This window comes from Festucalex cinctus, chromosome 15 (assembly GCF_051991245.1).
Source record: "Festucalex cinctus isolate MCC-2025b chromosome 15, RoL_Fcin_1.0, whole genome shotgun sequence".
NCBI classification, from domain to species: domain Eukaryota; kingdom Metazoa; phylum Chordata; class Actinopteri; order Syngnathiformes; family Syngnathidae; genus Festucalex; species Festucalex cinctus.
The window spans coordinates 17,489,019-17,511,271 of NC_135425.1; the positions used below are offsets into that span (position 1 = coordinate 17,489,019).

Below are 22,253 nucleotides of genomic sequence, written 5' to 3' on the forward strand. Positions count from 1 at the left end.
GTACAGTATGTATTATATGAATAGTATAGTGGGCGTGGAAAGTGATACTTAGAAAAAGTTCAGTGTCTGTCCCATTGAAAATTAATGGGGAAGAATTAATATTAAATGTTAAATTGTGCAAATACTGTAAGTAATGTGGAATCAAACGATATACATATATATCCCTGGAAGAGTGATTTTTTTTAAGATAGTTGAAATTTGAATAATGTAAATTGGAAGTATTATGTGGGAGTTGTTACGTGGCAAAAAAAGTTTGGAGAATAAAAATCACAATAACATATGTGGGAATGCTTCATTCCTACAACAAGGGATGATATTTGCGGCCCCGTACTTGAAATCAAAGTTAAATATTAGTGTGGCCCCCACATTATTGCCACCTTCTTATCATGGGCGTTTTGTGTTTTTATTCTTTTTTTTTTAATTATGTCTTTTTCAAAATCTACCATACAGAGACGAGAACAACCAATTTCAAGAAAATCAGGAGACATCATTTTTTGAGGAGAATGCGAGGGACCATGCAGATGAGAGAACGGACCGGGTCACCAATCTTGTTTACGTTCTGAAGAACTTGTTCATGTTCAAGTTCATGTTCTGAACTGTTATAAAGTTAAAGATTATCTTTGCAAGCAAGTTCATGCTTCTCTTTCATCATAGGATTGCATCATAATCCCTTCAATATTCTACGACCTGCTTGTGAGGTTGTGTGGTACGTACTGCATGTACACACAAGTGATTCAAAACATTGCTTCTGACCATCTGAAGTCCAGACGGAACATCAAACACATTTGAACAAGTTCAATGAGTTGGCTCGGTGTGAGAGTCGGGATCTTCCCATCCAAATGTTCAACTCATCGTGCATTGTGAGGCGTGCGAACCTGTGCAGTATGAACAGCTGACGTCGCAGAGATACCGGTCTCTGACTACATAAAGGTGGTCTGATGGAAAAGTGATTGCAACTCTGCCACTAACCTTTGGGCTCTCAGGATGAACACCCTCAACACTCTGCTTCTCTTGGCTTTAAGCCTCTCTGTCGGTAAGTCGCTGCGAAATGGCGGTGCGGTTTGCGATTTAATCCTGTACATCAATGGGGACACCGTGACCGAGCTTGTTCCTTCTTGTTATGTCCTGCAGCGCAATCCCTGGATTACAAGGCTCTTAGCCAGTTCAGAAAAATGATCCTGTGTTTGATGCCTGATAGCTGGCCCGTCTTGGACTACGTTGACTATGGCTGCTTCTGTGGGAAGGGTGGCTCAGGCACACCTGTGGATGAGCTGGATAGGTCCATCTTTAAGATTATTTTCCCTTCAAATTCGGACCAAAACTTATTTATACTATCTGCCTCATGTTTTTTTTATTTATTTATTTTTTTTAACATTGGTAGGTGCTGCTACGTGCACGATAGATGTTACGATGAAGCTATGCAGCATCCCGATTGTTGGCCCATCTTTGACAACCCTTACATAGAGTACTATGACTACAGCTGCGATGAGGAGCAGAAAGTGGTCACCTGTGGCAGTGAGTAGAGCAAAATACTCAAGTAGATGGAGCAGTATTTTAGCAAGTTGTAATCATTTCCTAAAAAATATAACAACTTCCAACATGTGCAATTGTCTCATCTATTCAACGTCTTGGCATTTAGAACTTTGATATTGTAATGCCACCTGTGGAGTCCCGCAGGGATCAGTACTTGGCCCTCTCAAGTTTAGCATCGACATGCTTCCAAACGTCGGAACTATTGCTTTCGCTTGGTGATATTAATTCTACATGAATTTAGTATGGCATTAAAATAGAAGTAAAATGTTATTAAAATATCAGTCATGAGTTGTTGTTGTTTTAATTACATTTACAACCGTTATTACATTCTCAGGGAATTATTACATTAGAGGCTGCTTCCATTGTTTTGTTTTTTTCACTAACATAGGAATTAATTTGTCTTTTCTTTCCCTAGACAACAACGACAAATGTGAGATGTTCATTTGTGAGTGTGACCGAAAAGCCGCAGAGTGTTTTGCCCGGTCGCCGTGGAACCCCGAGCACGAGCACCTGCCCAGCCACATGTGCGAGTGAAGACCCCAGCAAACTTGAGCCTAGCCATGTCTCCACATGACGTGCACACAAAGTGCAGCTGTTTCAGTGCAATGGTTGGAGTCACTACATCCATTATGATCTTGTGCTATATAGTTTAAACGTTTCCATGAAAACCAGTGTCATACATGATTATAAATGATATTGGTGGCGTTTATTTAACAGTCAGGAAAATGGCCATAAAAACACTAAATTGTAAATTATATTCACTGCATTTCATTTTCAAAATGTAACAGCCAGCAATAATCATCAGATTAAATGTCAGCATCATAAGAATGGCACTCATAAGAAGGATTGATTTCGTTGCAAAATAAAATCAAGTTATTTATTCCATCTACTGGCTTCATTTGCATTTTATTAAACAGATACATATACAGACTTTTAAAAGGCAACATTTATTTGATTTTATTGGAAAGATTATTACAATTTAAAAAAAGTACGGTCTAATGACGTACTATCTAATGAAGTCATCTAATGGCTAAATCGTGTGTTTTTAATTATACTTCTAATGTGCAATGAGCAAAATATGAAAAATGGTATGATGCAATTCAGTTCTACTCCAAAATAAGTTACAATATTAACAATGCAATGTCTGTCTCTAATCAAAACTGAGCATAATTGTCTTTGTGATATCAGAATTGCTGACACATACAATTAAAGGAAAACGTGTGCACAGTATGTTTGGAATGCAAAAAGGTGTGATACATGAATGTCACATTTTTTAAAGCATAAACACATCAAGTTACATAGTCAGTTTTTCCAAATCATCATCATCATGAAAATTTTAATGGAGTACATATTAATGTAGAAATGTATGAACTGAAATCACGTCTCTTGTTGGGTTTGTCTGATCATCAAGCAGAGGTATTGTTCAATAAATGACACAATCCATATATCATAGATTTCAAAAGACATACAGTGGTTTCTGATCTCCGACTTTTAGGTTCATGATGTGAAAACCTAAATGTGTTTGGCAAACAAAATAGTTTAAAACCTGTTGATACTAGTGATTGTGGTCGACTCCATTGGATGTTGTCAGAAAAAAAGCAAACATCTTCCCCATTCCTCTGAGCTTTATAATTATATGTGGAGCTTCAGTTTGTATTCTTTAACCTGCTCGTGTGAAAATCTGCTACTGACTTTATTTATGCAAGGAAGACAAAGAAAGACATCCAACAGACAGCTGACAAATCATTCTGACAAAAGAACTAAGGAGAGGCGCTCTCACTTTTAACAATATCTCACAAATGACTCCATTCTTGCATGTGAGAACAGGCCTGCAGTTACCAAAAAAAAAAAAAAAAAGCTTGCCCCAATTCTAGCACATCATACACAGACACAGACTCAAGTGGGAAAAGTCCATTACTTTGGACCCTTGAGGTTTTTACAGCAATGAGCAAACCTTTACATTTTGGCGTTAGTGTTCTAAATTGTTTACTGTATGTACATACATAGGCCACTTTACATAAACACAGTATTGTCTATTATTGTTTATTATTATTATTATTACTAGCCTACTATTATTGTTATTATTATATGCAGTTTGGGAGTGCCGAGAACAAGTTCACCCTTGCAGAGCGCGTGTGCCACGTTGCCCAGAGCCTCCTTCATTACCTGACTTTTCCTGTCAGGAATGCAACGCATGATGCATCACATGGAACAGACACCAGGAAAAGTGAGTCAAGCAACTTTGCGTGTACTTGCATGTTTTTATGCGAAGAGTGTTCTCCTTTTTGTTCTGTGCTGGGAGACAATGTGTTGGTACATGTACAGTATCTTACAATCCACATTTCTGAAAAGTAGTCATTGTAGAGCTCCCTAGCAACAAAAGTGAGCACACCCCTAAGTGAAAATGTCCAAATTCAGGACAGTTAATAATTTTTTCTTCTACAGTGTCATGTACTTATTAGCTATTTTCACTTAGGGGTGTACTCACTTTTGTTGCCAGGAGTTTTGCCATTAATGGCTGTATTTTTAGTTATTTTGACATCCCCTTTGTATGACCTCACATTGAGCCCCCATTGCACATATTTTAGTTTTTATTATCTGATATTCTGAAGAAACTTTACTTCACCTCAACTTGAGTCCCCCCTTTACTGTGATTGCAGTTTGTTTTTAATGGTGCATTTTCCAGCAAATTACTTGTTTCTGGCCTAACATGGATTTACGATTAAGGGTAATTGCGCTAACGGTCGCTTTTCAAGTGGACTGAGATTGGATCAGATGCTTCCCAGAAGAGGTGAAATATATTCATCCCTTTCCTACACTGCTTTTACGGTCAATTATATAAGGATCACAGGTGAGTTGGATCTCAACAGACTTTGGGCATGAACTGGAGTACACCTGAGACTGATTTTAAGTATTATTTATTGATGAAATATTTATAGTTAACTCATTCACTCCAAGCCATTTTCACAGAAGCAATCCCCTTCGCTCCCGGCTGTTTTACTGGATTTTGACTGATTTTGCAAGGCCCACAGAATATTGTGTTCGATTGCTATAACCTACCAAAAGAAAGATTAAAGTCTCTTCTTTCATCAGGAAAAAAAAGTATGTTTCTATCTGTTTCCGTTTTGCAGCAATTAGCATTAGAATAGAGCTAAGTTTAATCAGTTTTCACAAATCTATTCAAAATTGTAAGTAATTGAACTTTTGTTCTAGATGGCCCTGGTTGATCTCCTTTGCTCTGCTGCCACCTGCTGGCCGTTTGTGTAATAACTACCATGTCTGCAACCGTTCTTTGCTGTTGAGAGGCTGCATCAAAGCCTTCTGTATGCTATAGCATAAAAAAAAAAAAAAATAAAAAAAATAAAAAAAAACGTATACATACGTCTTTGGGACACTTAGAACATTAAAAAAAAACATATTTATACGTTATTGGGAGCAAATGAGTTAATCAGACCACCCCGTATATGTCTGTATGAATGCTTTAAAGACTTATTGTTGAAAAGTGTGCTAAAGATCTACTGACAAGAGCTTTATTGTAAATTCAACATGTTAAAATATTCACATTCCAGCAGGGAAGCCCACTAACGGCACTTTACAACATCCACCCAACAGCGGAGATTTCACAAAGCGTATTCCATATTTCAATTATTTATACGTCCTCGTAGCTCTTTTGATCGGACTACTGTCAGGTGGTCTATTTATTTGAACAAAGGGATCTCCATTCCGGTCAGACTCAACAAGCGAATCTCCTTTGAAGAAGCTTGGATCGGCTTGGTTCTGCGTACTGAGGGACACGTAAGAAGGCCAAGATGGCGGTTGGTGCTTGCGAGGCGAAGGAGATTTTCCAGCATCTTTTTCCAAGTACACCTTGTAATTCTTTCCTCTGTTGTTGTCCCAGTGCATCGACGTGCCGCACCCAGGTCTGAATGACACACAAAACTCGATCCCCTCAGTTGGGTTGATGTTCTGAGCTAAACTCAAATCGAAGGTGAAAACGTCCACGTCGAAACTTCCACACCGCTGCTGTTGCAAGAACACGCACGGGATGTCGAAGTGGTGCTGCCAGGAGTCAAAAGTGAGCCTCAAGTGGACGGTCTTGTCAACGCTGGCGTGGCAGACGTGCACTTTCCCACTCAGGGAGTATTCGGAAACGTTGCAGCTTTCCAACTGTACGTTTGTGTCTCGTAGGCGTGCAAGGAACGCTTTGGAGTCGAGACTCGGCTGATGAAAGCCCAGACGGTATTTGTGGTTTTGAGTCTTTTTTGAGTCAGGCAGTTTGTTAGGGCAGCACTCCACCGGGTCAGGATAGGAGGAGGTATCAGGCATAAATTGATGCACCACAGTCAGGGCCAGTCCTTTGGCATCTGCAAACACCACGCGCTTTTTGCCGTGCCCGCCGGCTTTGAGGCAGCTCTGAACTTCTGAGGGCGAAGATAGACTCAATGCCGACGAATGGGAAGACGGGGGTCGATGGGAAGAGCGAAAGCTGGTTCTCTGTTGACCGCCAGTGGGTGGATAATGACGTAAAGTGGGTTTCATGGATAAAAGTTGATAAAGTCGCCGGCGCTGGCTCAGGCTTAAGTACATGGCGAGGTCGACTGGCATCGCAGTTGGTTGAAGTTGACTGCCAAAGGTCGGTAGTACTCTGAGGGTCAAAACAAGATTGGATTGATTGCATGTTTAACATATTTAGTTCTCTCGCTTTCTCTTTCTAGATGGTAGCAGCAGAATGAATCCAGAAGACTACAAAAACATTCTGTCTGTCAAAAAAATCGATTCATAAAAGAATCGAGATTCTCATTTATTAATCGAATCGAATCGATATTAACATCCAAAAATCGATTTTATTTAATTAAATTAGAAATGAAGAAGAAGGGGAAGAGGCAGTTGTAGCCCACATACTGTTTTTGTGGAAAAAGGCACTTATAATACCAAATTAATAAATGTTTAAACAAAAAAAACAAAAAAAGACACTTTAACGTCTCTATTTGTCATTTTGTCTTGCAAAGCAGACTGGAGTAGATCATGACAATGTTGTGCATATCTGTAAATTGAAGCAGAAATCATTTGTCAATCAAATCCTCTTGAATCGAAAATCGTTTGAATCGAGAATCGAAAATCGATTCTGAATCGAACCGTAGACCCCAAAATCATAAACGAATCGAATCGTGAGACAGTCAAAGATTCCCAGCCCTAATAATTACCTCCTGAAGAGGAGAATGAAGGGAGAAACCCTCATAAGCAAACAAGAACTGAAAGAGGCTGCAGTAAAGGCCTGGGAAAGCATTGCCAATGAAGAATGCAAAACAGTCCAGTGAAGTCGGGCTTAGACCACCAAATATGAAATGTTATTCACTCTGTAATGACAAATGTATCACATTAAATACAAGCCATTTTGAGCCTTCTATTTCATTAAAACCCTGACGTATATGATCTGACACATACATTGCACAGATAATCCATTAGAGGGCAGTATCACCCTGATGGCTTTTCCAGCGACGTTGCAAGATTGCCCCAATTGGGAAAGTAAAGACACCTATACTTATTAATAGTGGGAAATGTTCTTTCTGATTTTTGGAAATACTAATACGTTTGATATGTCTGTTTATTATTATATTTTTGACAGTTATAAATGTACTAATTTAAAGCATTGTGAATGGATGTATCAAATATAACACAAATCAAAAGTCATATGTGGAAGTTCATTTAAAAAAAAAAAAAAGTTGTTCAAACGACCAATAAATACTCTCTCTACAACGAATCAGAATTTTTTTGTCATATATTTCATGGTTCAAGCTTTATTTAAGTTAATGGAATAATGTCCACTTCAATACTTGAAAATATATTGTTGTTTAACACAGCGAGATGTACATACATGAAATAAAAGCTACAATTCTGAACTTGTGTCTGTCTCATGTTCATCTTTTGATCTGAAACCCGTATGTCTTCAGTAAACAGCAAAAACTGCTTACCTTGTGCAATTCATTTCCAAACGATTGTCACCACTGTGCTGCAGGAAGTCTCACAATTCCAATTTATCCCCCAGCAGAAATCAACAAGAAAACTGAGAAAACACACACTTGCAATTGCATCAGATCCAAGGAGGAAAAAAAGAACATTAATATTCTATATTAGCAAAACTGCCAACTGACAGATATAAGTGTCCAAACATGCTTAGTAGGATCATCTACATTTAGATTTGAACTGCTGCCAAACGCTTTGTTTGGAGCATGTCTGGATGACACCTCATTAGAAATGACAATTCAGAACATATGTATAATAATTAATACATCATTGTCTGGATATCACCATAATTAGTTGAAACAGTGCTATAGATTAAAAAAAATACCTGTCCATCAGTTAAAAAAAAAAAACTCAGGTGTTACAGTAAGTAATTTTCAAAAGAAAAGTCAAAACAATAACAACAAACAAAATATAAAATGGAGGTTTAAATTCAACACATGCACAATTTCAGAAATGTGTCCTAATAATAATAGAAACAAATTAAAAATATACTCACTTATGTTTCATCGATAGATGCCAAAAGAAGGCAGGCCAAGACAAAACTCTGCTCTCTCACCTTAGCTTATATGAGAAGTTTGCAGAGAAATGAGGCTGAACCTTCAGTGGCAGCTGGTTTGCATATGGGTAGAGGTGAGCCAATGACTCGGCTTTATTCATGGCCTGCCCCTAAACCCCTCAACTGCATATGTAGAGAGCTGTTCTTATGACCAGTCTTCAAAAACATTATTAAGCTTGGAAAAACATGAATTAATTTACACTTTTTTCCCACTGGTTTAATTTGAGGAAGACACATTTTCTTAATATTTACCTTTTCTTCTCCCTATTCTTGCTCACACATTTCTAAGCCGGCAGACATGTCAAGATGCGTCAAGATGACGGCACGCTGACAACTCTTAGAGATGTTGACGGACAGGTGGGGGGCCTCCAAGCAGATTTTCACCAGGGACATCTTGCCTCATGTATGAGGTCACACAAAGAAAATTAAGCTATGTTCATACCTTTTTATGGCAGTCATTTTATTTTATCTTTTAAGGATTTCACCACATGTATTTGCTTCTAATATATCTGAGCAAATCTTTTTTTTTTTTAGTTAAAAAGAAAATCCCAATGCGACAAAAAACTTTTTACTCTCAATTACATAAATTGAAAATGCTAATTAAAAAACGTATTAAAACGGTTAAGAATTTGAAATGTTTTTTTTTTTTGCATGATTTCAAGATGTGAAGATATGTATATTAGTATAGAATACAAATGTATATATTTTTCAAAATGGTAAACCAAACACTTTAAACAGCTGGTGACATCATGATCAGAAGTTATGGTGAGTGCATACTGACTATGACTTCCAGGTGTTCAATAAGGTGTATGTGTAATGTGTCATGCGTCACAAATCTAATGAGTCTGTCTGTCTCCATGTTTAGATCACTTCCTGTGATGTGTCAATGCAGGTAGAGTCTAGGATAAGCCATCCATGCCACCACAGATATTTAATTGAATACATGGGATGCTGTGTAGACCCCAAGACAACCAGAAATGGCTTTTTCATCATTGTCATTTTCAACAAATAAATACAACAAATACACCAGAAAGGAAGAAACATCCCAGCTCACAACCTGGCTGAGTGGACGGAAATGAAGGGATAGAAGTAAGTTCAAAGCAAAACTATTTCTGTGGGGGGGCTAAACCGGAATCTTCAAAGTCCCTCAAATTGTATTTCCACGAGCAAAACGATTAGGTTTCCACTCAGAGGAGGAATGATGAGAGAACCTGATGTAAGCTTGCGGGAAGAGAGCATTGAATTGCAGACTGTAACCCCCATTACCACTCAGCGAGGGCACTCACCAGCAGGCCCTCCATCAATGTCGTCTATAATGGGGAATAGCGCCCTCCTGTGGAGATAGGAGGTCCTCGCCGGTAAGTCACATTTGGCACTTATAGGCCACTTTTAAAACAAAGTCATATGAATATGCATTGCTTCAAACTCTCATTGCTTCTAAACAACCTTACAACTGTTTCATGCTTTTTATCTGAGTTTGATTTACAGAATAAATAATAATAATAAATAAATAAATAAATAAATAAATAAATAAATAAATAAATAAATAAATAAATAAATAATAAATAATAAATAAATAATAAATAAGAATAAATAATAAAACAAGTGAATTTTCGTCCAAGACTGGCGATTCCATACTTTTTGCACACACCCATATATATATATATATTTTTTTTATTTTTTATTTATTTTTTTCTCAAGCTATAGGTCCAAACTCTCTGGCAACATCAGAGTAAACAAAAAAATGGATATACTTTGCTGCAGCTGCTGGCATCCAAAATAAAATTAATTAATTGAAATAATATTAACAATAATAATAATAATAATAATAATAATAATGTACGTACTATATTCCTTTATTGAAAATTATTCCTATATCTTTATAATGCAAAGACAAAACACACTCTGCACTAAAAAAAACAAAAAAAAACATTACAAAGTAATACAAAACGTCCATTACTAGTGTTTTTAAAGCATCACATTATTATTCTTCCTAATGCAAGCAGCTTCCTACATAATCTTGTCTCCAAAAGTTTTAGTAGAGTCCATCAGCAAATGGCATTATGGGAAGAAAATATGCTTTGCTCCAGTGTCTAGAATCTAGTCCGTGGCAAAAATTAAAGTACAGTACAGGGAAAATCTAAACTAACATGTATATCACAATCCAACTGTGAAATATGGTAAAGGAGGGTGCATCGCAGTTTGGGGCTGCTTTGTATCTTCATGACCTGGATGAATTGCTACCATAGAGGATATTTTGTGATGGCATGACTGAATTACATTAAAAATGTAATTCATTGTATTGAGCCAATAACATACTTTATGCTTATTCTGTTTGTACAAACAGATTTTCTGAAACTATTACTCCAACCACATTGTTTTTGGGACTTTCTCATAATCATACTTGGTAGAACATTGTCCAATGTAATGTAATGATTAACATTTTGCATTCTTAATCAGTGCTTATACTTGCATGTGCAGCACACTTCTGCAAATAGGTTGTACCCCAAAAGCAGATATTGGTAAGATCTAAATCTGGAACGCTGCAAGCATCACAACATAATTTTTGGAGCGGGAGATGTGCCATATTTTACCCTGCAGGCTCCTATTTGAAGACTAAAAAAAGGAATGAAGTTGAGTCAAAAGCAGCCAGAAGTCGACGGCTTCAGAAACCATCACATTTTTCTCACAAAGCACAATCAATAATCATGTCCAGTAGGTCAACTTGTTCAGCTTTCTTGCTTGGATATCGTAATACCTTCCTGAATCCTTCACTGAACGTGACAGGCATTGCTGTCAGTATCATCAGGAAAACATTTAAGATGTGCTTGGCCTACCAAACACATTGTAGCTTTGCAAAAACAATCAGGAAGGCGTCACTTTATAACAACGTTTAACAGTTATAGTTTGCTGTGGCAAATTTACTTTTCATACAGTAGAACTAAATAAAGGCAACAAAGAATTAATATTTCAAAAATTATTGAGTGTCTCAATCAAAGCTTTGTGTTATTTTGGTAAAGCAAGCTGAAACTCAGATTGTTCATGTGTAGTGTAGCTAATGTTCTGATGGTGAGTGTCTACAATAGATCAAAACAATATAGCAGAAATACTTCACAAGCTTTAAAATATAAGTAATGCTTTCAAATGGACAATAATATTTTCAATTTGTTGCACTGGAGTGGTAAGGCTCTAAGTGTTTTGGGGTTTTTTTTCTTCACAAGGGCTCCAAATCCCTGGTGGCACCCTTTCCTATTATAAATTTGCATATTCTTTTCACATTCTGCGCATATTATTGCATGGACAGCAGTGTGTAAGTGGAACTGAGTGCTGCGTGACATCAAAATCCCGCGAGAAATAACCTATACGTGTGATGTATAATGCACAGCATGTGTCGTGTGATTTATAATTGATTCGCCTCAGTTCTGAAATCTAACTTTTTTGACCCCCAACATATCCCACCGTGGGTCACGCTATAATAGCATACGGTCTCGCTATAATATGCATGGAGGAAAGTATCGTGTAATGTATTCAGTCATGTCTCATTCAAATTAAAGCATTATAATGCCTAATATGGGATAGCGCACCATGGGGTTGCAAATTTTTTATTTTTATTTTTAAATGGGTTGTTTTGTACAAAACTACCAATTTTTTGGGGTTATGTTATACAAAACGACCTAAAAAATAATAATAATAATAATTATATATATATATATATATATATATATATATATATATATATATATATATATATATATATATATATATATATATATACACACACACACACACACACACACACACACATATACATAGGTTATTTTATACAAATTGACCCTTTTTTTTTTTTTAAATCTTATTTGTAATTTAAACAACTCGGGCAATTGGATCAAATTGACCAAAGTAGTGCATCAGTCTTTTTTTATTTTTTTTTATTTACTTTTACCCAAATTGGGTTATTTTTGATGGGTTGGTCAATGATAGCCACAGAAAAATAATATTCTTAATTTGTGGTCAGTATCGGGCCGATATCCGGCCTTTTTGCAAAGTATCGGCACTTCTGGTACCCCGTGGCCGATTTACAATCAGGAACTAAAGGCATACATGTCTGACAGATGTTTTTTGTTTTTCTGGCCACATTATTATTTATTTAGTTATTGAAATTAATTGTATTTTATTTATTATTATTATTATTATTATTATTATTATTATTATTATTATTATTATTATTATTAATTCAATCTCTGGTGTAAAAACCTTATTTATTGTTTGATTTAATTATTTTTTATTTTATTATCTGTTCTCATTGCTGCTGGACATGTAAATTTCCCAGAGGGAGCCATCCCAAAGGGATCAATAAAGTCAAGTCTAAGTCTAAGTCCAAGTCTGTACATAATATGTAATTTTTTAATAAATTCAGAAAAGATCATAAAACATTTCCATTAATTTCAAGTAAAAAGGAAAAATTCTATATTTGGATATATAGGTCTTTCTTTACAGTTATCTTTGATTGTTTTTTTATCTTATTTTTATGCATCAAAAGTACTAGTGGTCCTTCGCTAATTTGTGGCATTGCTGCCCAAGTGAGCGCTTATTCATTTAATTTGTCATGCTACTAACAAGCCTCTGTTCCCTCATTCATTTTCTTGGCCCTTGAAATGACTTTTTCACTACTGCTCCTTTTTAGGTGTATTTTAAATGCGTCGTTTTGTCAACTTTGAGAGAAATCTGTGCTACTACAAAAGCAGATGTGTCCTAATCTTCACATTACACTCCCATTTCACTCACCAGCTGTGAACAACATTTGATTTCTCTCTAGTTTGTATGCTCACACAGCTGGAGAGTAAACGGACCGGTCATGTGAATCCAGGTGAAAGTGGCCAACATTGCAGCTCTCAGCAATCATTCTCCGAGTGAATCATGAAAAAAGAGGCAACGGCAGGAAATGAATGCTGATCATATGCATCAAATACTCTGCAGCCGCGAAACACAGACACCTGGATTTATGCAGTAACCCACTGAGTCCCGCATGTGAAATTGGTGTCTTGTGTGTCTTACTCACTTGATGGCAGTAGAGTACCAGCCATAGTATCGGACTAGCCTCCCTTTGCTATGTTATGATGGAGCCACAAAAACAAATAAACAAAAAAAAAAGGTGCAGAAAAAGCCTATGACACTGGCCTGCTGAGTTTTGTCACATTTTCCCCCATTCACTTCCAGATTAGTCTAATTGGGACTGATGGATGTCATCTTCACACACTGGACCCTTCATTAAGTACCACCGCAGGTTAACCATCCATTAAATGCAGTGGTTCTGAACCTTGTTTGAGGTACTGAACCCCACCAGTTTCCTATGCACATTCACAGAATCCCTGATGGGGGCAAAAAAAATTTAATAATAATAATAAAAAAAATAATAAAAAAAAATAAAAAAATAAAAAAATAAAAAAATAAAAAAATACAAAAATAAAAAAATAAATAAAAGTTAAAGCGTTAACTAATTAATCACAAAAAATGGTCGCATTAATCATGCATTAACGCGTATTAATCGCACTATTAATTAAACTAGAATTGCTCAACTTGGCATTGCAAATCATGCAGTTAGGACACTGACTTCCATTAGCCAACTCAACTCTATATTTACAGAACACTTAAAAAAACAACCACCACTTTTTTTCTTGAAATGGAACCCAGGGGCAGCAGTTAAAATGAAAACAGCAGAGGCCCCACAATTGAACCCTGTGGAACACCATATGTTCCGTTATAAATTTGAATTCATATTGTATATGTTCGTCCACTTTGTTTCTTTTTTTTAACAATAATAAATAAATCACTATTTATTATATTATTATTATTATTATTATTAGTTGTAAGTGTTGTGTCGGTGCCCTGCATGCACTTTTATCAGTGTCAATCAAAGGAGATGTATTATTCTGCTGTGTCATGAGGTTTATTTTACATACGTTACACCAGTGTGCATTTTTGCTGGCTCTGTGACATTTGAAAACGCGTGTAGTAAATTGAAAGCAAGCAAACATTATGTTAATAGAAAATCATTCACCCACGAGCACACAGGCAAAGAAAAGGTCCTCGTGCGCCGATGTCGTACAGCGCACGCGCATGAAGGGGAATAGGAAGGAACTGCTGCACTACAGTATTTACTGCATGAATTCATGCAAGTTCCCATGTGGTTTATACAAATGATTGCGGGTAAATAATGGATTCACATCTCATGGAGCGCCGAAAGGCACACAAGCGTTGCGGTTCAATGTGACTCATTTTGCAATCACATGCTAGGAATGTATTGACCTTGGGGCAGAGAAATTGGGAAAGCCTTTTTTTGTCTCTCTCTCCAAATAATACCTCTAATGATCCCTTAAGCATTGCACGACTGAGTGTTGAAGTGATCCAGTGAATTTCTGCTTTATTAAAACACTCCAGAGTCCGATGGTAAGTGAACTCTGTTAATGAAATGCTGCAGTTTCCACGGGAGGATGTGCATTTTGAGAAAACTTTCATATTGTGGACGGCAAATATAACTGAGGGAAATAGTATAATAGTTTGGGTTAACAATCAGAACTCACAAGTCACAAAAAAAGATTGCAGTTTTACTAATTGTGCTTGAACTAAACAACTTACCGTAAAATCTTGTGACAAACACACACTCGTGTATAATAATTCCACCCCTTGATACATTCCTGTGTAATAGGTGCACTTCAACAGGCGATATATAGTATTTACTGTTTTCCTTGTCGGTGTGTTGTTGTATGGCTCCATTAGATCCTGATGATTTCCATTTGCCCTGAGCTCAGAATGCTAGAAAGTGAATTAACCATGCAGGCTGGCAAGCAAGCAGCAGCATTGCATTAAAATTCCTTCAAAATCCATCATTCCCTCTGATGCTTTTTGATCCCCTTCTTTAATTTTTTTTTCATACCGTCATTCATCACTTCAAATCACTTTCATTTTTGTGTTATCACCTTGAAAAAAAGAAAAGAAAAAAAAAACATCTTGAAACTCATAAAATTGCGCAGTCTAGCAGAGTTTTTCATTTTTAGTTTATTTTTTATCATTCGTAGACAACCTCCCAGAGGTGAAATTCTCTTGGAACATTGTTCTTGTTGTCAGGTAATGCAAAGGTAATCCATTTGCCCTATGACAAATGACAGTCCTGAATGCAAGATTTTAAGAGAGCGGTGAGGCTGATTGCAGCATATGACCTTAAAAATCTATTAAAACAAAGGAAAACTATCCTGGTATGCGACAATGGGGCGACTGTGCACTTTGTGGCGTTACAAAATAGTCATAAATTAGAAATTAGATTCACATGACCAAATGTCCCAAATTGACCAGGACAGTCAGTCTAGTTTTTTGGGCCACATCCTGGCAGATTTTGCCATCGTTTTGTCTCAATATTACATAGGTGCTGTCCCGGCGTCCCATTTTTTGCCATGTGTATGTCAACCCCACAGTTTTCACAGTGATTTATACAGTAACAGTTGCCGAAAGCTGACTAGCGATTACATTTGGTGAAATTTATTGGATTTTTAACTGCCCGGTTTTTAATTTTGAAAATATGATCACCCTAAATTAGATCCTTTTTATGTAGCCACGTTACACAACCAGAGATGTTAGCACTGTGGAAAGAAGCAACCATGTTTTTGCAAATCCATGCCTGAAGAATTTGAATTGGGTTGTTATGTCATGAAAATTCAGAAAATACATATTAGAGATTATTTTAATGAAACAGCGCTCTTGGGGCACTTACAACAAAGAGCGCAACCATGCTAGAAAATTAACACTGACACAACACTTTGATTGTTTGTTACAAACAATTATACTACTGATAAACAACATTGCTCAGATTAGCGCCACCCAGTAAATAAGTGGTGTGGAAACATGGTGCAATGCATTGTGGGAGTATTCAAATTAACATTCACGTCTGAGCATCAACAGGAAAGGGGAGAGATTCTCGTTTGCAAGATGCAAGTACATTTTTTTTTTCACTATTTTGATTTTGCGTTAGCTAAAAACAAGTAAATAAGGGTGTCTTTGAGAAATTTTCAGTAAAGTCTAGAGAAAAAATTCTCTCTCTCTTTCTCTCTCTGTTTTTTTTTTTTTTTAAATCAAGTTAAAATAATTAATCAAAACATTTACTGGCTTTATATTTTTTTTAATTAAAGCAAACTTTGTTCTCAAACAAAAGTGGCACAACTTCATTAAGTTGTAATCTAACTTACATTTTAAAGCAGATGATCGGTAAAGTAACTATAAGTCACATTTTCAAGGTAACTGTGGCAACACTGGTGAAAACATACAATATGTGATAGGGATGTAACAATCTCCAAAAGTCACGATACGATATTATGATATGAAGCTCACGATACGATAATTATCACGATATTGTGGGGAGGTTGGCGATATTTAAAAAAGGCCACAATAATGTAAAAAAAAAAAAAGAGTTCATACTAAAAAAGAAAAGCACAATATTGCGCTTTTGTACACAACACCAATGTTGCCAATGTTGTTATTATTCCGTTTTATTATTATTATGTTTTGTTAATGCGCACACACATTGACTTGCTTCACAGGCATACTACATTCCCCTTCATCTGACAATTAGTGTAGATTTAAAACATATAAGGGCCGAAACATGCCTTGTGAAAATTAAACTGCACTAAAAACCTGCCACCAGAGGGTGCTGGAACTGCACACCCCTAATATGTGATAAAAGGAGCAAAGGGGCACATCAAAGGCAGGCCAAAAAAGTGGGGGACGACCCCCCCCCCCCCCCCCCCCCCCCCCACCCCCGATTGCGCTGCGTCTGATATCACGCATGACTGAAAGATATACGAACATGTGACCTTATGGTTCTGAATTAGAGATGAGTAGATACATTGAAATAAGATGGAAAAGCCAGCATTAGTGAAATATATATTTTTTTAATTACATTTTACATAGTCACCTCAGCAGTCACAACAATATTTAATAGTTGGGGTTCTGATAACACTAATATACATATAAATTAGAGGTGTCAAAATTAGTGCGTTAATTTTGAGATACAAATTTTAATCGCCTGACACCCCTAATATAAATTACTTTTCAGTTGTGCCCTGCTCACAAGGAGGAGCCAGTCTAAGCCAAAAATGCCACTGCCAATGTTTGTCCCAGTCCTCCAGCCCTGCTGATGTTGCAGCCATCGCCGGCTGCATTGAAGGAAGGCTCAGGGACTGTGACACCTGCTGACTAACTACCTGAAGCGCTACACCTCAAATACCAAAGAGCTCATGTAAGCACAAGAAAAAAAAGGAGACCCCCTGGTGATGGTGGCCAAAAAGAAGCTGACACTCAACAAACATTTTGCAGTACCATCGGTCCTCTGCACACCGTCATTTGCAACCAGAGGAACGTGCGCAGTGACAGGCTGCTGCTCCCGAGGAGCCTATGCCATCAACCTATACGACCTCAGGTTAGCAAAGAGAATTGTCTATTTCAAACAGCTGGCAACAAAAGTGAGTACACCACTAAGTGAAAATGTCATTTTCCCTTCTCAGTTACGAGTTAAAAAAATAAAAATAACATCTGTGCATTGTTTAAATCTATTATGTTTCTTTGATGGGGTATTTGCAATGTGTAAAATGAAATATAAAATCTTAATTTACTCCTAATGTGCATTATTGTGATTATTATGTGACTTCAAGTAGCAAATGGAATAAATATAACCTGAAAATTAGCCTGGATCAGACTCAATATTTGATCAGGGCATCAAATTTTCCACGCTATCTAGTTGAAGTTAATTCCATGCCTCCTTCTTTTCACCATCTGATTTCAACATGTCTGCCTAATCAGCCACAAGCAGAAGTGATCTGCTAACATTTCATATTTCCATGAATATTTGATTGTCGAAAATTGCCTTAAGGGAATGCACTGGGCTAGAGGTTTGGTTTTGATTTGCGATTAAACTATCAAGAAATCAATTTGATGTGCTTTGAATAATTCAGGGTTTAATGGAATGAGAAATGGCAAAAGGGGGCACGGGTTATGAAACGGTCTGAAGGCTGCGCGTGCGTGCTTGTGTGTTGGGGAATGAATGATGATGTGTGTGTGTGCGCGTGTCATTCAAAATGAAAACAGGCATGGAGTGGCTGGGGAGCGATTGTCAATTCACCTGTACTGCTGGTGGCGCATGTCAATTGGGCTCCTGTCTCAGTAACACATTGGGAGTGAGAGGAAATCTGACTCCTGATTTGTGCTACTTTTTCTTTCAGCAACCATTACCAAAATGTTTCCTTATTTCTTTTTATGATTACATTATTTTGATTTTCAGAAACAAACCATATATATAATTATATAGTTTACAAAAATGTGTTTTTTGTCTGAAATGCATCATAATGATGCTAGAGCTAAATTAACAAATTGGTTTGTTTCAGTGACGATCTACATCAGGGGTCTCCAAATTCGGTCCTCCAGAGCCCCTATCCAGCCTGTTGTCCATGTTTCTCTCCACTAACACACCTGATTCATGACCTGGTTCGTTATCAGGCTTCTGCAAAGCTTGTTGATTGGCTGATCATTAGATTCAGCTGTGCTGAAGGACGGAGACATGGAAAACAGGCTGGATAGGGGCTCTCGAGGACCGAACTTGGAGACCCCTAATTGGGGTAGCCATGGAAAATGAACATTCATTTTTGTATGTACTTTTTATTTTTTAATTTTTTGTGCAGTGTTTTAGGCTGCATTTGTTTTTTGTTGGCTTCATAAAGGGACTATTAAGATAGACAGAGGAGAAGGATGTATAAGCAGCTAGCATTAGCATGCTGTTTACTATAAATCACATGGTTGAAAATCATTCATTAGTTCTTTACGCTTTGTGTGCACTCTTTTGCACGTTCCACATAGTCTTCACGAGCATACGATGGGAAACGCTGAAGGGACACAGGCTAACAATTAGCTTCTATGTGGCAGTGTTGCTAGCCACTCATTTTACAGCACATATAGACTTAATAACACAATATTTGAGTTAAGTCTGACAACCGTTTTTAACGTATTTTTGGGTGTGGTATCCAAAACTGATCTCAGTGTTTCACAATCACACCAACTATAGATTGCCGGTTCCTTGAAAAAAAAAAAAAAAAAAAAAAAAAAAAAAGGGAAAACTGCTGCACCTGACAGATAAGTGCTTGTTCCATAAAAAAAAGTCAAATATTGACATACAATGAAATATGAAAGCAAGCTGCCACATAGTTTAGATGAGTCCAGTCGTACAATTAATCAGATCTTCTTACTACAGTCTTTCTACAGTTATTCAGTGGAATTTTGCTTATCTGGTGTCAAGGGTGTGGTCAGAGAACCCCAAAAATGCATAAACAATTGTTTTTTTGTTTTGTTTTTTTAACAAACATTTATTTACACGGAAACAATAGCAAAGTGTAAGCAGGAAACACCAAATGGCAAGGGGCAAAAATAAGCAGAAAGCGTACACAAAAACGTGGAAACGATTGACTAACAAAAAGTGCTTGCAAAAAAAAAAAAAGAGCAAGGACAACTAAACCACAAAATGTACTTCAAAAAAAAAAATCAGAAGAAACAAGGCAAGGTCTTGAGAATCGCAGTCACGACAAACAGTTCTAACACAGAGATGAGCAAGCGAAGTTGGACAGGTGGAGGGAAAGAGAGGAAACTTGAAAAAATAAATTGAATCGCTAGAAGAAGAAAAAACTGACTGCAATTCTGGAATAAGCATGCCAATTTTAGTTTTAATCAATATAAAAATCTAACATTTTTTTTTCTCTCACATTTGTATAGTCTTTATCCTCTGTGAAGAACGGTTATTTATCCTACCACAGTGACAAGCCTATACTGAAATGTCTGTCTTAAAATCTTACATGTTTTTTCAAACTTTACTACAATGACACATTTACATCTATTTTCATTTGGTGTTTTAATGCTGCTCAGCAAGAGTGTACTGTCCAATATAAGAGGAGAGCAAAACAGCAACAACAAAAAGAAATAAAATTAGTAAATGGAGTGCACTTACACAGAATTTTATCTACATCTGTAAGGTCCCACTGGGAGCAAATGCGGGTTCACTTATTGCCCAAGAACACTTCAGTGGCGGATGACCCTTCGGCCAATGGACGACCTGCTCTACCAGCTGAGCCTCAAAAAAAAAAAAAAAGATTTGGTTTAGAATTAAGGTCATATGGACCTTAAAAATCAAAACAAAAATACACCTCGAAGATGAGCCTCAAAAGATGCCACGTAGTTGATCTCAAGCATACTGCAGTGGCTTGCAGCAAGGTGTCATTGTCTGCCTTCGTCAGCCCCAAACAAACAATGGCGCTGGTGTTTCTTGACAGCACACAAATAAGTGGAGCAGCACTGACTGCGCGCTTGCTGACCGACCTGACACTTGGCGAATATGAGTGGTGGCTGTGTTGTCAACGAGCTGAGACCAGACCCAGCAGCCATGAAACGCTGGTGGAGCTTGTCAAAAATGTTTGATAGTTTCAATTACAAACAAAGTTAGCCAGCTAGTTTATCAATCCGCTGAACATTTGATTGACATTTGCCTTATTTCACATGATACACCAGGCAGGGAATGCTGAGATGTGAAAGTTGGCAATATTTCCAAAGCGTTCTATCTTTGGGCTACATCACTTCCTTGCAAGACTTGTGAACTTAAAATGGCTTCGGAATATTTTGGAAGCATCTTCACTGGAGTCTATCACTTGTAATATATCATGCACATCTTTCAATGTGTAAGATGCGTATATTTAACAAGGACCTGTTGACAGGAAGCACATTTATCACAGCAATGCAGAGAGAAGATCAGATGAGGTCAAAAGCATCTCTGCAGACACCAAGGGTGTCATGAGCTTAAGAAGAGGAATTTGTATATCGGCTTACCACTGACAGGAATAACAACTTTTGAAGAAGTTGACGCCAAGATATAGATATAAATGACTAAATTGTAAAATTGTGGCTCACATATTAAAAAACTGATTACTATAAGTTTGAAGGGGTGAAAACCAGTGATGCCTGTAATGCGTTACTAAGTAACTCAATAATAGTGGCCATGTAGGTAACTGGTAATCTAATGTGCTAATATTTCCAATATATGACTAAAGAATGCTAGCAAAACGTACAATTAAAGTGGGCCATTTATGTTCAGTGGAATCCAGAAAGACTTTTTATTTATTTATTTATTATTATTATTTTTTATAAAACAACTATTTATGATAGGTTAAAAAAAAAGGCTATCTTTATTTTATTTTTAATAAAAGTTTTATCCTTAAACATTACTATTAAGAATGTACTTTCAGTAGTATTGGCAAAGCATCTGACGAAATAAACTAATAAAGTAACTTAGCAATAGTAATCTTAGTAATCTAACTTAGCTACATAAAAACAAGTAATCAAGAATTTTTGTAGGTAACTTGGAAAACTGTAAAATGCGACTTTATTATTTTGATTATCTTTTGTGGACATTGTAGGACTATTACTTAACTCATTTGCTCACAAAAACGTATAAATACGTTGTGTTTTAAATGTCTCAAAGACGTATTTATCCATGTATTATTATTATTATTATTATTATTGTTGTTGTTGTTGTTTTATTTTTTATGGTAGAGAATACAAAAGGCTTTGATGCAGCCTCTGAACTGCAGGGAACGGTTGAAGCAATGGTAGTTATTAAATGAAAACGTCCAGCAGGTGGCAGCAGGGTATAAGAGATCAACCAGAGCCATGTTGCAAAAGAGCTGATTTCCCCACACAATAGATGATGTGGTACTTGATTGATTTTGCTTCGCAGTGGCTGTACAGTTTCCATTTATGATTGTAGGGTGAAAACAGATTTAAAATTACGTTACTGTTTTAGCGGAAATAAAAACAAACAATCTTAGCCTGAAAATTTGAAACTTCGTGGATTTTGGGTCAGTTTCACCCTGCCACCTTGTTTCTGTCACCACAATGGCATCTGACAGATGACACACTGACATCTCTTCCAAACATGCTCTTATAACTTTCTTTTATGGTTGTTCAATAAAACTTTTCTGAACTTGAACTTTCTTTGAATGTTCCGCACTTCAATAATGCTTTGAGTCTGAATGTCAACACAGACATCAGTGTCTATTCAAAA

At 36.8% G+C, this 22,253-nt stretch overlaps 2 protein-coding genes across 3 annotated transcripts; one reads left to right on the forward strand and one right to left on the reverse strand.

The window, feature by feature from the left end:
• Positions 1 to 676: 676 nt before the first annotated feature.
• Positions 677 to 3,710, forward strand: LOC144002718 (phospholipase A2-like). Of its 2 annotated transcripts, XR_013278796.1 has the most exons (5): positions 677 to 1,033; positions 1,132 to 1,279; positions 1,382 to 1,515; positions 1,949 to 2,141; positions 3,628 to 3,710. XR_013278796.1 is itself a non-coding variant. In XM_077498170.1 (4 exons), exons 1-4 carry the CDS (start codon positions 985 to 987, stop codon positions 2,065 to 2,067), a joined length of 450 nt encoding a protein of 149 aa, XP_077354296.1. In that variant the 5' UTR covers positions 678 to 984; the 3' UTR covers positions 2,068 to 2,390. The 2 variants fall into 2 exon arrangements, 1 of the variants encoding a protein (XP_077354296.1); XM_077498170.1 differs by lacking the exon at positions 3,628 to 3,710 and having other exon boundaries at positions 678 to 1,033; positions 1,949 to 2,390.
• Positions 2,424 to 8,111, reverse strand: ppp1r3c2a (protein phosphatase 1 regulatory subunit 3C2, duplicate a). The gene is made up of 2 exons (XM_077498169.1): positions 7,506 to 8,111; positions 2,424 to 6,178 (listed from the first exon to the last, which is right to left on the reverse strand). The coding sequence occupies exons 1-2, from the start codon at positions 7,517 to 7,519 to the stop codon at positions 5,179 to 5,181; spliced, it is 1,014 nt and encodes a 337-aa protein (XP_077354295.1). The 5' UTR covers positions 7,520 to 8,111; the 3' UTR covers positions 2,424 to 5,178.
• Between the last annotated feature and the right edge of the window lie 14,142 nt (positions 8,112 to 22,253).